A 16,083-nucleotide genomic window follows, 5' to 3' on the forward strand; every position below is an offset into this window, starting at 1 on the left:
TGTGAAATCCGATTTTTTTGTTAGGCCGTTCACATTACCAATTATATGAGACTTGTATGCGATCTCCAATATGAACAGAAAACGACCCAAAAGTGTCCCGCATGCGCAAATTGACACGTAATAAGCACATCTACGTAATACGTAAAAAAAAAAAAAGCGCACTCTTCATGTTTAATGATTTCTTTTTTTTGTTTGTTTGTTTGTTTAATTATCTGGTTAGTGTTAAAGTGTGAGGTCTCGTGTGTGTTTTTGTTTCTGAACTGAAATGAAAACGTGTAGCCTGGTAACGAGGGTTGACTCCTAAATGTCTCTCTAATTTCTATATAAGTGCACTACATGTTACTAGGAAGTAATGGATTTTTAAACTCTATATAGTGCACTCGAGCTTCAGTAGGCAGTCATTTGGGATACGGCCGCTGTATTACCAAACTCATAATTCAGGCTTAATAATTTGCACATATTTATTTCGTCATATTAATAAACTTTTTCTACATTTTTATAAATATTTATTTAGATTGTTTATAGCCAGCTGAATTCTGCAACTTCTCTCAGCGCTGGCTCAAGGTGCATAAACACCAGTGCAGTTTGCTATGGAGATGAGGCGAGACCTGGCGATGTGGTTTTTGTGGCGGCGGCGGAACTCACACAATAATCTGATTAACAGCAGACTAATGAGACCGAAGGTGTCAAATTACTGGAAATTTCCAAAACAATCTTATCTTGTAATACAGGATGGTTTAAGTTATAAATCAGTTATAGAAACTGTTTTATTTAATCAGGCTAACAGATCAACATCCAGGTCCCTACCAAATCCACCATTAGCTTGATCAATTCTATAAAAGTCTATTTAAATTCTGAAAACTGTACAAATGTTGTTGTTTTCCACCAAAGAGGCGGGATTAGCCAACGCAGAATAGTGATGTTTGTCTCTTGTTGATGACGTGTAGGTTGCATGAATGCGACCTGTCCGGTCAGACTGCAGTCGCATGTGAAAATATCGGATATGCATCGGAATTAGGACCACATATCCAAGCGGCCTGGGTTGCATGTGAAAAAATCGGATCTGTGTCGTTCAGGTTGTCAATAACAAATCGGATACAGGTCGCATATGGGCAAAAAAATCGGATATGGGTCGTTTCAGGGTGCAGTCTGAACGTAGTCTTAGAGTCACCAGTTAACCTAACCTGCATGTCTTTGGACTGTGGGGGAAACCGGAGCAGCCAGAAGAAACCCACGCAGACACGGGGAGAACATGCAAACTCCACACAGAAAGGCCCCCTTCGGCCACTGGGCTTGAACCCAGAACCTTCTTGCTGTGAGGCATCAGTGCTAACCACTACACCACCGTGCTGCCCACAGGCAAAAGAGTAAACTCTTAAAGGCACTTTTCAAAGTATAGTGAAAAAAGGCGAAATCCTACCAAAATTTGGGAAATGATACTGTACTGTTTCTAATGTCAAATTTACCTGTAACTGGAGCACCCTTGGTGCACTGCAAGCATATATGCACATAGGAAGTAGGGCTGGGTGATATGGTGATGCATATTGTAGGACAGGGCTGGCACGGTGGTGTAGTGGTTAGCACTGTCACCTCACAGCAAGAAGGTTCTGGGTTTGAGCCCGGTGGCCGGCGAGGGCCTTTCTGTGCGGAGTCTGCATGTTCTCCCCGTGTCCGCGTGGGTTTCCTCCGGGTGCTCCGGTTTCCCCCACAGTCCAAAGACATGCAGGTTAGGTTAACTGGTGACTCTAAATTGACCGTAGGTGTGAATGTGAGTGTGAATGGTTGTTTGTCTCTATGTGTCAGTCCTGCTATGACCTGGCGACTTGTCCAGGGTGTACCCCGCCTCTCGCCCATAGTCAGCTGGGATAGGCTCCAGCTTGCCTGCGACCCTGTACAGGATAAGCGGTTACAGATAATGGATGGATATCATAGGACGTGGAAATTTATCTTTCTTACCTATGTTACTATGGTCTGAGTGTGAACAGGCTTTAGCCCAACTAAAAGATGAGGAGTTTGTACCTAAAAAGGGATGCATCTTTGTCGTTTGGATTCCTGAAATTTTAAAGTTGAATAAAGTGTTTGAACACTAATGTTATAAAATTTGTATTCATATTGTGAATAGTGTGTGTTTTTTGTGTTTTTATTATCCCCGTTGGCTGAAAGGCCCGAAGGGGGGTTATGTCGTGGTGATGTCCGTTCGTCTGTCTCAGGAAGGGTGTTCGCCTTCTGAAATCAACTCCTCTCACAATTTTTGGAGGAATTTCACCAAACTTGGCAGGATTCTTTGTTATATGTTGGTAATACGCATATTGCGATATCGTTAAATTGAGTCACATTTTACCAGAATTACAGCCCTTGATTAACAAAATTATACTTTGACAGTTTCATGAGAGTGTGTTTTCTTTCTGAAATCAACTCCTCTCATGGTTTTTGGAGGAATTTCACGAAACTTGATGAGGAATTATGTTGGTAGTACGCAGATTATTTTGTTTAATTCAGTTGCATTTTACCAGAGTTGTGGCCCTTGATTAACAACCTTGTACTTTCAGAATTTCATGAAGGTGTGCTTACCTTCTGACATCAACTCCTCTCACAATTTTTGGAGAAATTTCTCGAAGTTTGGTAAAAGGCCTTTTTATATGACAGTAATATGCATATTGCGATTTAATTTTGTTTGTGAAAATTTTACCAGAGTTTTGACCCTTGAATAAAAAACTTGGACAGTTTCATGAAGGTGTACATTCTTCTGAAGTCAACTCCTCTCACAATTTGTGGAGGAATTTCATGAAACTTGGCAAAAGCCTTTGTTATATGACAGTTCGTTTAATTTGGGCAAATTTTGCCAGAGTTATGCTCTTGATTATTAACAAACTTTGGCAATTTCATCAAGGTGTGCTTGCTTTCTGAAATCAACTTCCCTCACAATTTTTATCCCTCGCTGGCCAAAGGGCCCGAAGGGGGATTATGTCGTGGCGATGTCCGTCCGTCCCGGGAAGGGTACTCACCTTCTGAAATCAACTCCTCTCACAATTTTTGGAGGAATTTCATGAAACTTGACAAGAGGCATTATTATATGTCGGTAATACGCATATTGCAATTTCGTTCGATTCAGTTGCATTTTACCAGAGTTATGCCATAGTTGCCAGCGGGGGATATCGTGCTCTCGGAGCACTCTTGTTCATGAAGTTTTGTTCATCACTTCAAAAGAAAAAAGTGCCTTGCACTGACGTTTTTAGTTCACAGAATTATCAAAACGCAGTCATGAATGCATGCGGTTATTTCATAAAGGTCATTATTTCATCAGTTTTAGAGAAAACCGAATGTATTGTGATGCAGGTCATTTCAAGATATGAAATTCTCCGTATTATGTTAAGATTTGTATTGCCCAACCCTAGTAGGAAGCAAGAATATCTGGCAGGTGGGTTCATGTCTGGGAATGTGGGATGGTGAGGAGGTCGGTGCCAGAGCACCAAAGAGCGTGGGTGGGTTAGGTTGGGATTATTAAGGGTTAGGGGGTTTTATAGGTTAGGGTCTGAGGGATGCTTAAGAAGCCCAACACAGGAGCTGAGAGCGTACTGTAGGCCTTTTCCAATTTGTAGTGTGCGGATGAAGAACTTCAGGTTCAGGTCCAAGAAAATGCATTGAAAATAATCAGGAGCATTTTGAATTTCTCTTCTGTGTTGCGTACATTATGGAGTATAACGTGTGAAGGAGTGGTAATGCAGGTTGTAATACTTTTTGTTAGAAGCGCAGCCACAGATTATTTTAAGAGTCTGATGTAATTTACTCGCTAATGTTAACTCATGCTAAGGCTCAAAGCAGGTAATTGTTTTGAAGAAGGGTGTGGTGGGTTGTGTGGGGTGTTTTTTTTTTTTTTCTCCCTGGTATACAACCCATATCCCCCCGGTTCTTTCCAGGAGCTTTATAGTGGGAAGGTGAGGCATTATGATGCAATGACCTGAAGTGATTATATTTAGGAGCTTTGTTCAGGGGCAGGTTTGGGCCAGTCTGGACCACGATTTGTGCAAATGCAGGTCTCTGGATTCCTCACACCCATCCTTCCCCCTCCCGTACGTGATATTTCTAACAAAAGTTAGAGACTGAACTTTATGCTTGTACTGTATGGGGTGCCCCTCCTCCCCCCTCTTTCTGTCCCTCTAATATCTTGTCTTGCTGCACAGTTTGACCTGCTGCACTGTGTTAAGAAAGCATTTAATATGTGGTGTTTTTTTTTTTTCTTCTAGATTGGAGATCACATGTCTGGATGGTGCCACTGTTTTGGAAACTATTGGTAAGATCGGTGTTGCCATCATTTCTATAATATGCTCTATATGAGGTATTATTTCTGTGTGTTATTGTTTTAGGTTCATAATGTTGTAAAATAAAGTCTGAGTTTCACTTTAACGTTGAACAGAGGGACGATGGATATTGCATTGCTGTCTCTTTGATATTGTTGCATATATTATACTGTACTGTATATATGTAATTGCTTGTAATATTACCATAATGTGTTTAATTGAATACAGTATAATATTAAGATGTGGCATTGTGGGATCTATTGCAAGTTTGAGCAAAAGCAAATCTCACTCTGGGTGTATTCTGTGTCAGGTGTGTGTGTGTGTGTGTGTGTGTGTGTGTGTGTGTGTGTGTGTGTGTGCGCGCGCGCACAGTGTCGCAGACATTCAGTGACACTTTGAGTTGAGCTGGGATGTGTGAACCGATGTGATACTATAACTGGGTGTGATCAGCAGTCACACGAAATCAGAGATGTCAGTCACACTCGCCTGGCAACCTCGTCATGGCAACATTGATCTTCTCGTCTTCCTGGCACGCACTACAAAAGTCAAAAAGAAAGCCGGTTCCTGGTATCGTTCGCATGTGCAAACCTGACAAAATGGCTTTGAGTAATTGGACAGTGATCTGTGACCTGCCTCGTGCTGAAGAGATCGAGTCGCGATCAAGGAATTTTGTGCTCTTGGTACCAAAAACCTTTTCTTTAAAGCTTGTACTCATATACACTGCGACAGCGTGACTGAAATAGGGCCGTGCTGTTCGCTTCTCTAAAACAGCAGCTCCTATTCTCATCCTGCGCGTGTGGAGCTCATGTTACCTTAACTTCCTGGAGCCCTGTCATGTTAACAGTTAATGAGGTAACGAGTTTCCTCACCTGAGGTAGCAGGCGTGATTAAGGTTCATTGCGATGTCCCTGTAGCAATCGCTTATCCACACCTGAACAGGCAACCGAGAGGCTTTGCTTAATTAACCACTTCATTAAGGGAATTACATGAAACACAAAAGCTCACACCTCCTTTCCAAAGCTGTACATGCACAGAAATCAGCACAACTTTGACGTCTCCACCACAGCAGTGTCCCTGTCAGGTTTATCACTAGGGGGCAGAATTGGATCACTGATCGTTTAACTCCATCACATAGTAATCAGCAGTTGGGTTCGAGGGTAATCTTTCAAAACATAAGACAAGGAATGTACCTGATGAATATGCTATAATAATCTAGTGTGGCTTTAGTGTCTTATATTTCATGGCTATATATATATATATATATATATATATATATATATATATATATATAATAATAATTTTTTTTTTTTTTTTTTTTAGAATTGTCAAACTAAATAAATGGGCTATCCAGCAAGACCTACTCATAAACATAAGGGAACATTGGGAAGTACTATATATCTCTATAAACCCATGTCCTAGCAGTTGCTCTGTTTTATTTCTGATCCATTATGCTGAGAAAAATAATGGCAGCCTACATTAAAACCCACACCACTCTGTAATATAATGCCACGTACCTGTACAACTACATAATGATAATAAAAGCTCGATTTGTGTACACACACACATTTCTTTAACATGCTGAGGAATAACAAACCTCCACGCACTGTTTGCCGTGTGTGCGTGCGTGCTCAGTAAATAGCTGCTGTCTCCTGGAGATTGCAGGATCAATAGCACCAAACGTCTGAGCTGCACTGATTTGCCAGATTTTCTGTTATTGCGCAAATTGAATCCACACAGTCTCCTATGAAAGGTGCAACGGTTTTAACAGGGGGAAAGCTAAAGGCTCTTTGCGATCCAAACATTTGACTAATTTTGATCAGCCAGAGAGAATGGACTGCAGTTGCAAGGTGATGGTTTTATATCAGTGTATAAAATTTGCAGCATTTTAAGAAGAAAGGAGTCTGATAAGAACTGTGATGCGTGCAATGTTATTTCTATTTACGAGGTGCTAGTAAATATTGGAACTATTCCATAACTTCAATCAAGAAGTAGTTTGGAATTGATGTGATACCCGATCGTCCTTGATCATCTCTTTCAGATGTATAAAAGACACACCCTGTGTCCGAAATCACTCACTATATAGTGAGGTCGCCATTTTGCAGTGCTGTCCGAATGTACAGTGAGCATTATTACATCCTATATAGTGCACTCAAAGTATCCCAAAATGCATCATGAAAAGTAGTGTACCAGCGATGGTCACTAACCAAGCAATATATCCCATCGTGCATTGCGGTCGCGCTGAAAGAAATCAAATCAAAAGCCTCAAATTTGATTTAATAAAAGGCAGCGGCAAAGAAGAAAGTATTCAGCCCTGATTGAAAAGAACTGAAAGATGCAGCTACTTTGTATTGATTAATGTGGGAAATACGCTCAGTATACTATGGATTTATCACAAAAATACACGCATGTATTTATTATTTTGAAAACCCACCAGCCGACTGATCTGGCACGTTTTAATTGTGCAACATTAATGACGTAAATACCAGCGCAACAGACTAGTGTTCGAAAGCGTTTTTTTTTTTTTTTCATTTTATCAATGTGCTCATTATATAGTCTTCCTATATAGTAATTCCCTATATAGGGAGTAATGAATGAGTGAGTGGTTTCAGACACAGGGACAGTGTGGTTTAAAAAAAAAAAAAAGACACCTATATTCTAATTTGAGGGCAGTGTGTTCTGATAAAGGCTTACAGTTAAAGTAAATAGTCAATTTTGTGAGTTGTGTGGTTTTTTTTTTTTTTTTTTTAAGTGTGCACATTTCAGTTGGTACAGGTCTTTATAGGTGGGGCCGTGTCTCATGCTGAGGTTTAGTGACCTTGTGCTGGGAATTGTACAACCCCAAATCAGAAAGTGGGGGCGGTATGGAAAATGCAAACTTTAAAAAAAAAAAAAAAAAATATATATATATATATATATATATATATATATATAAGCAGTGATTTCTAAATTTCCTTTGACTTGTATTTCATTACAGACAGTATGAACCCAAGATATTTCATGTTTTGTCTGGACAACTTCATTTCATTTGTTAATATACATCCATTCCAACGTTTCAGGCCTGCAACACATTCCCAAAAAAGTTGGAACGGAGCAATTTAGGACTAGTAATGAGAGAAAACAATGAAATAATGATTTGATACAGGTGATGTCACCAGGTTATTGTAATCATGATTTGGGACAAAATCAGCATCCATGGAAAGGATACTTTGAGGAGCAAAGGATCTCCAGTTTGCCAACAAACGCATAAGAAAACAGTGTTCCTCAAAGAAAGATATGAAGGGATTTCGATATTTCATCCTCTACAGTGCATAATATTACTAAACGATTCAAGGAGACTTGACATGTCATGGGCACTTTTTTTAGATGAATGAAAATGGAGATAAAGTACTGAAAGTATTTGCATTTATTAATTCCATCCAGAGCAACATACAGTTAAGGAAGAATTGAACGAACCTTGGGCGGCACAGTGGTGTAGTGGTTAGCGCTGTCGCCTCACAGCAAGAAGGTCCTGGGTTCGAGCCCCGGGGCCGGCGAGGGCCTTTCTGTGTGGAGTTTGCATGTTCTCCCCGTGTCCGCGTGGGTTTCCTCCGGGTGCTCCGGTTTCCCCCACAGTCCAAAGACATGCGGGTTAGGTTAACTGGTGACTCTAAATTGACCGTAGGTGTGAATGTGAGTGTGAATGGTTGTCTGTGTCTATGTGTCAGCCCTGTGATGACCTGGCGACTTGTCCAGGGTGTACCCCGCCTCTCACCCATAGTCAGCTGGGATAGGCTCCAGCTTGCCCGTGACCCTGCACAAGATAAGCGGCTACGGATAATGGACGGATGGATGAACAAACAGTTGAGCTGAATTATTCAAGATTAAGAATCCTTGCTAAAGAGCCCAACTGTGGCTCACAGGCAGTCCAGGGGTTTGAACTCAACCTTTCCTTGCTACAGAAACTTGCTTTTTATGCGGATTTAAAATCACTACCATTAAACATTGTATTGAAATTCAACCTGATGTAACTTTTCCTTTAAAAAAAAAAAAAAGGTCTGACAATCCAGCAGTCCGTGTCACATCTACATTCATTTTCATTAGTGAGATTTATTAGAATAAAAACTGCAGTAATTTGTCAAGTACAGATTGGATGTAAAATAGGCTGGGGAATTTAAAGCCTTGTTTTTCGATCATACTTTTTCCAGATCCTTAAAAAAAAAAGTGTGTTTTTATCAACTTTTTAAATTGTATTAATTTTATCAACGTCATAACCTCATTAGATTGTCTCTATTGAACAGATCTCTTTACATATGCTATGCATTGTACATGGGAACAAAACACTAAACCTTCAGACGCGCGCACAGACCGAGATCATATTGTCTATCCCATGTCAAAAGAGACATTTTGATCTTTTTTTAATTTGGTCAGTCACATTTTGATCTTGGCTGCGATGCATCATTAACATTTTAACAATTCCCCCTTATTCCCTTGCAGGATTAATGACCTCAGCACACCATCCCCACGCCCCCCGCTGCTAACCTTGTATTAATTGGGACGTCAAAAGCCTCTTCTTCCACTCTCTTTATTGTATACATTTAACATTAGACTCATTAGGTTCCCGTCGCTTCCCGTCCCACCTCTCCTTCCCAGCCAGGCGTGACTCTCCTGGGAGAACATTTCCATCTTTCCACTAGGCCTGTCTGTGTTCTCCCTGCTGTAAAGTTCTCTCCTCTGACATCCCTCTTTTGATTTCTTTCTTTTTTTTTTCAGGTCGCCCTGATCACAGGCTGCTTGGGTGTTAATTGGCGGCTTGTGCGTGGCTCCGCCTCTTCATTCGGATTTAATGGTCACCATTGACAAACAGCAGGCAAATAACAAGAAAGTGACACTTTTTTTAATGCCCTCAGGGAAATGTTTGAATGAGGTGAGATGATCAGGAGGCCATGAGTGTGCTGCGTGGTGGTGGTTGGTTTTTTTTTTTTTTTTGGGGTGGGTGTTTTCAACTCTGTATGTTGTGGGAGAGCCATAATTTGTTCGAACAGGAGGTCACTGTAAAGGATTTAGTAGTTCGCATGTTGACAGACTACATAATGTATTTGTATTGCATGTAACGTCTGTGTATCAGCACATCTGAAATCGTTCTAGTTCTTTACCGATCCTCTCCACCTTAATTTAACTTCCCTTCTGCTGTCTTATGTCGTTCACATCTCGCTCAGCACTTCACGCTACATTTTAATGAAAGCTAATAAGAGCGGCCTCGTCCCAATACCTACGGCTCTTGACATTTCTCTAAATGTGAGTGCGCTGGTGGCTGCTTGCCAGACCTGTTCCTGTTTTTGGAGCTGCATGTTGACGCTGACATGGGATTGCTTTCATCTGATCAGTCACGTGTCGAAGCGAAGTGACGGTGACAAAGTTAGGGCTTTTTTGCCTCACAGAAGTCAAGCAGAGACAGATGGTTGAGAGTGTGCCCTCAATCTCACACACACACACACACACACACACACACACACACACACACCCACACCTGTGCACTTTCAGAACTTTTAAAGTGACATAAAGGAAAATTTGAGTAAATGAGAAATGGATTGTGAGCTTTATATTTTGAGACCTAAACAGAGACAATATGCTAACAATCTTTTTTTTTTTTTTTTTTTTAACCAATTTAAAGCAACATTTCTGGCAAAAACAAAAAGCATACAGTTGCTCCCTTTAGCCCAAATGAAGTTATTTAAGCTGTCAGGTTTTTCAGTATCTCAGACACACTCGTGTTGTTTCCAACACTGTTCGCTATAAAAATGGACAAAGCATATCACATGACCAGAACCGTAGCAGCAGCAGCAGCATCTGTCTTGAAGCCAGAATCAGTTTCTTCCACAGTTTGGTGTCACTTTACACAGGCATCAGGTTTAGAACGGAATTATTGCGTAGAAAACTGAACCATTTCCCAACTTCACCTGGTAGTTATGCGAGCTCTATTGATAGTTTGGTTTTAATTTCATTTTGAAATGCTTCCAATTTCCAGGAACTGAAATCTGGTTTAATATACTTGGGTGAGCCAAGTTTCCATCTCTCATCTCATTATCTCTAGCTGCTTTATCCTTCTACAGCAGGGGTGGGCAATTATTTTTTCCATGGGGCCACATGAGAAACAGAAAATTTTGTGGAGGGCCGGACCATAAGGCTGAACTAAATTCTGCATAATATTAATTGTATTTCTTTATATAAAGCAATAAATATCATTGTTTTTACAAGCTGCTAAGACTGCTAAGAGGATGGAAAAAACGAGGTTGCCTTACAAAAAATGTCATTTATTCAATCAAATTTCCCAAAACAATGGTTAACAAAATATGAACGTTTGTACCTTTTTTTTTTTTCTCAGTCACATTCACCCCAAAACACAATAAAGACATCACAATATTGTCTTTCTACTCCAAATATCAAGCAAGATACATCATATTATAATAATGATGCCCACATTTGTAGTCTAATCACCTCATTTGGTGTTTTTTATTTGTTCAGTGAGAGAAATCTAGTCTCTGTTGGTATTTAACGAGTGCACCAAAGTCAGGTTGAATGTCTGAGGTGGAGATGCGAAGCACAGCTGACAGATGATCATCAGTCCATTTGGTGTAGGTATCAGATCTACAGATCGGCTCGGGCTCCGGCGCCTGCTGGTGACGTCACACTATGAGATTGGCTGGACCGTTTGAAGGATGACGTACGAGTTTGTGGTTGGTCTGGACAAATTACGGAAGTAGTTATCGCAGGATTAGGTTTCGTGGGATTTCATGTCGTTCATGTCGCACGTGTTGCGTTTTTGTTGAACAACTTCAAAATAAAAGCAATGCACATTCAGTCCATGCATGAGGTAAAATTAGAAAATACGTTTATTTTGTAATTTCTAATTAACCTTACGCGGGCCGGTCAGAATGAACCAAAGGGCCGGATGCGGCCCGCGGGCCGGAAAATGCCCAGGTCTGTTCTACAGGGTCGCAGGCAAGCTGGAGCCTATCCCAGCTGACTACGGGCAAAAGGCGGGGTACACCCTGGACAAGTCGCCAGGCCAAGTTTCCATCCCGAACAAATAAACAAATCCGTATTTCCAAAGCCTATTAACAAAATCTTGAAAGAAGTTAATCAGCCACTGAATAGCAGACTAGCAAGAAAGAAAGAAAGAAAGAAAGCACAACTTTATCACACACTTGTGAAATTCCTTTCTGCATTTAACCCATCTGAAGCAGTGAACACACACGTGAGCAATGAGCGCACACACATACCCAGAGCAGTGGGCAGCCATGCTAACAGCGCCCGGGGAGCAGTTGGGAGTTCAGTGCCTCGCTCAAGCGCACCTCAGCCCAAAGCCGTCCCATATTAACCTAACCTGCATGTCTTTGGACTGTGGGGGAAACCGGAGCACCTGGAGGAAACCCACACAGACACGGAGAGAACATGCAAACTCCGCACAGAAAGGCCCTCGCTGGGCTCGAACCCAGAACCTTGCATTAGATGTGTTTTTAACTTTGATATAGTAGAATTGTTTAACCTCAAACGATGTGTGTTGATATTTCAAAGTGACTTTGAATTGCCTGGGTTGTGATTTCTGTACAAGACTCTGCATCCAGGTCAGTGTAGCAGCTCTCTCTCTCTCTTTGTGTCCGTCTGTCTGTCTGTCTCTCTCTTTAAGAAAAAGGGATGGAAGTTGAAACCTAACAAAGCCCTGGGAAATCCCTATCAGACATCCCTCTCTTAATCCCTTTAATTTTGAAAGGTATTGTTTAAGGCTTCAAAGTTGATATGGTTTAATCCCTGCTCGAACACTACTGGATGGTAAATGAGACAGAGTCAGCTGCTAATCTACTCACCACAACAGAAAATCCTTCAAGACGAGGTTGCATGGGCTTCCTGTGAACTCGCCGTTTGATGTTCGCTACCTGCTATCGAACACGGCTTCTCTTTTAACCCGACTGTCACTCGCTGCCTGTCCCCTTTTATCAGACCCTAGCTGCCTTTTTTTTTTTTTTCCAGCATGCTAAAGCATGACCCTTGCTCACTAACTAGCTAACTCTCCCTCTATTTTGGGAATAGTTGATGAGCTCCGGGATGTGGCGAATAGGTGCCGAATTTCTTCTAATTTAGCGAGACTGTATCATCAGAACAGGGTGTATTCTGTTGTTTTTCCGAGTTTAGTGGTCCATTTTTTTTTTTTTTTTTGTAATCCGGATGAGTTCACATTGCTGCATCTTTGCATCAGCGTAGCTTTCAGCAGCTGCCCAGGGAAAATGCAGCCTCTCACTATTTGTGCCGTGTAGGACGTTTGAATTGTCAGACTCTGCTTCTCAATGAGCACTAGTTTGTTTGAGGGTTTGTTTATTTATTTATTTTGGAGGAGTCGTTCTAAGCCAGCACCTCTGCTCCGTGAGTAAGTAGTGTAATAAAGCCAGGTTATTTCTGAGCTCTTATTTGGAAAAGTGTTCACAAAGGGAACTTTTTGGGCTGTGCACCTTCAGCCTTCTCTGTGAGGAAGAACCTGAGAGAGCGCGAGAGAGAGAGCAAGTTGCTTAGTAACCTCCCTTGATTAAATTTCCAACTTGTAGAACTGCAGCAAAACTTCTCACTGTTTTTTAAAGCATACACCCCAGGGATGTTACAGTAGGGATGAGCAAAAATGACCGAGTTGCCAGTTTATTAGGTAAGCCTACATTGCAGCTACGCTCACTGACCATTTTTAGGTGCACAATTTAAAGTGATATGATCAGATGAGGCCATCTTATTCTTGACAAGTAGGCAAGTGCATGTAGAGGTGCACAGGTGGCTCCGCTGACTCTAGTATGCAGTCGGAGGCATTGTGCTGGCATATTTTGGGTCCACATGCCCCCTAAGTAGGAACAGTCACGGCAAATCAGGACAAAGTCATTCTGACAGATCACCATTATCGTATGATGAAGCATCCAGCCTATAGGGTAAAACGAACATCTTCCCCAGAATGACTCTGCCCACATCCACAGGGTGCAGAGGGCTCACTGAATGGTTTAGCAGTATAAAAAACCCGATATAACCCATATGCTAAACCTGCTCAAGTATAATAAATGCACAATTAATTACAATTAATGATTTAACTGCAATCAAATACAAAGCATACAATAAGTGAAATAATTCTATCCACATTCACTGGATATGAGCAATTGCGCGCTCTGATTGGCTACTTTACTACTAGGCTATCAGCTCATATACCATCTCATCTCATCTCATTATCTGTAGCCACTTTATCCTTCTACAGGGTCGCAAGCAAGCTGGAGCCTATCCCAGCTGACTACGGGCGAAAGGCGGGGTACACCCTGGACAAGTCGCCAGGTCATCACAGGGCTGACACATAGACACAGACAACCATTCACATTCACATTCACACCTACGGTCAATTTAGAGTCACCAGTTAACCTAACCTGCATGTCTTTGGACTGTGGGGGAAACCGGAGCACCCGGAGGAAACCCACGCGGACACGGGGAGAACATGCAAACTCCACACAGAAAGGCCTTCGCCGGCCACGGGGCTCGAACCCGGACCTTCTTGCTGTGAGGCGACAGCGCTAACCACTACACCACCGTGCTGCCCCCTCATATACCATGAGTAGAGAAAAACAAAATGGCGGAGTGTGTTGCTGAACCAACCGAGGACGAAATAAAAACTATTCGAAAATAAAATGACAAATACAGAAAAGCAACAAAATATGAAATAAAAGTATTTTATGGTAAGAATGTATTTTTTTTTTTTTTCAAGAATTATTATTACTATTATAGGGGCAGCACGGTGGTGTAGTGGTTAGCGCTGTCGCCTCACAGCAAGAAGGTCCTGGGTTCGAGCCCCGTGGTCGGCGAGGGCCTTTCTGTGTGGAGTTTGCATGTTCTCCCCGTGTCCGCGTGGGTTTCCTCCGGGTGCTCCGGTTTCCCCCACAGTCCAAAGACATGCAGGTTAGGTTAACTGGTGACTCTAAATTGACCGTAGGTGTGAATGTGAGTGTGAATGGTTGTCTGTGTCTATGTGTCAGCCCTGTGATGACCTGGCGACTTGTCCAGGGTGTACCCCGCCTTTCGCCCGTAGTCAGCTGGGATAGGCTCCAGCTTGCCTGCGACCCTGGAGAACAGGATAAAGCGGCTACAGATGATGGATGGTTGGATGATTATTATTATAGCATTTTTTCACAAATTGCTACTGCCATTTCGCCAGTTTGTTTAAATTCTTAGCGGAAGTTATATTGTTAGACGTTTTGTATAAAGTTTTCAGTTGTCGAATTTGCAAAAACTAAAAAATGTTCCGAATGTGGATCGAATAAAACAGTTACTCCACTCTATCTCGTTGTACATGGCTTATAGCCTCATGTACGACTCGATTTCGTGGAATAACTGCTCTATATATAATATATATATATATATATATATATATATATATATATATATATATATTTCTTTGAACATTGAGGAATTTGTACTAAGATTTTGTTTGTAGCAATTAATTCAAGGAGCTTTAATATTTTACGTTGTATTTATAGAGCACTTTCAATTTTTTTTCAGGCTTTTCCTCAAGGATATGTGTTTTTTTGTGTATATTTTAGAGCATAAGTAGAAACGGATGAAATTAAAAGTTTAAAACATGAAATAGCTCATCGCTGGGAGTTCTTATTCCCCTCTGATTAATAAATATATCCAAAAAAAGTTTATCTTCCGGGATTGCAGAATAATGTGTAATGATAATATGCAATTATCACCTCAGAGTTTTTCAGCAGTAACCTCGAGATGAGGTGTAACTTAAGTGTTAGAGCAAGTGCTGATGGAGAGAGCAGGGAGCGGCGGAGAGAGAAAGCACAGTGACATATGTGTGTCGTGGAAGTGTTAAGCGCTCTCTTACTTTTGCAGTTAATTTAGACAGATCACAATGGGCCCTCTTCTGGTTTGTCCTTGTTTGCACATTCTTTATTGACCACGTTCAGAGGCAAGGAATAAGGGAATGAAAGAAAAGTGAGTGTGAGATTGGAAGAGGGGGGAAAAAAAGAGCTAATCGTGTCAGATTGATCCCTGCACAGAGTGTACATTTTATTTAATCTTGTAATCCTTGTAAATAGCTCCCAGCAAGGCAAAGTCAACCTTTTAACATTGATTAAATGCAGTAAATAGAAGTGAATGAATTTTTAAAAGACGCATTGCGTTTCACCCCTGTTTGTGGTGTATGGAACAGATTGGTGTGGAAGCTGGCAGCTAATGAGGCCTGTAAATTTAATGCCGAAATCGGCTTCTGATGGCTTTGCCACCCTGCTGTTCAGGGCTTTCAATGAAGTTAGCTTTAAATGTGGAGCGTCTGTTCCCCCTCCGAAAGCCCCTCACACCCGAACAGATGGAGAGAATATGGAACCGGGAAGGTTTACCTTGGAGGTGGTAACAGTGAAGCCACTCATTAACACTGAATTTACCACTTCGTTAGCAACGCAGCTTCCTGTTGAGAGCAGCCAGTGCTGGATGTCAGATCCTCAGAGCATACATTTATCTAAGCAAGTCTGGACCCTTAAAGGGGGTCGAGCTTTTTTTTTTTTTTTTGGGGGGGGGGAGTAAGACACTTCTCGTTCTGCAGGTTCTGCTGTGAAACCATTAAATAATATCTTTCATTTCAAGGTGCAAGTCTGTCACTATCCGCTTTTATTTATCATCTGTCAGACTGTACAGGGTTGTGTGTGTGTGGGGTTGTACTTTGTGCACGTGTGCCAATTTGTCAAGAATCAAGCAACAACAGTCTCGTGCTGGGATGTGCTTTGGCACC

At 41.5% G+C, this 16,083-nt stretch overlaps 1 protein-coding gene across 1 annotated transcript in view; it reads left to right on the forward strand.

Annotated features, from left to right (window-relative positions):
- The window catches only part of znf644b (zinc finger protein 644b), a 138,485-nt gene that overhangs the window by 86,741 nt on the left and 35,661 nt on the right, over positions 1-16,083 (forward strand). Inside the window, exon 3 of the mRNA XM_060918460.1 lies at positions 4,245-4,291. Within this exon, the coding sequence (XP_060774443.1) occupies positions 4,245-4,291 (47 nt within the window). The remainder of the gene's footprint in view (positions 1-4,244; positions 4,292-16,083) is intronic.

Source organism: Neoarius graeffei, chromosome 4, assembly GCF_027579695.1.
Source record: "Neoarius graeffei isolate fNeoGra1 chromosome 4, fNeoGra1.pri, whole genome shotgun sequence".
Lineage (NCBI taxonomy): Eukaryota > Metazoa > Chordata > Actinopteri > Siluriformes > Ariidae > Neoarius > Neoarius graeffei.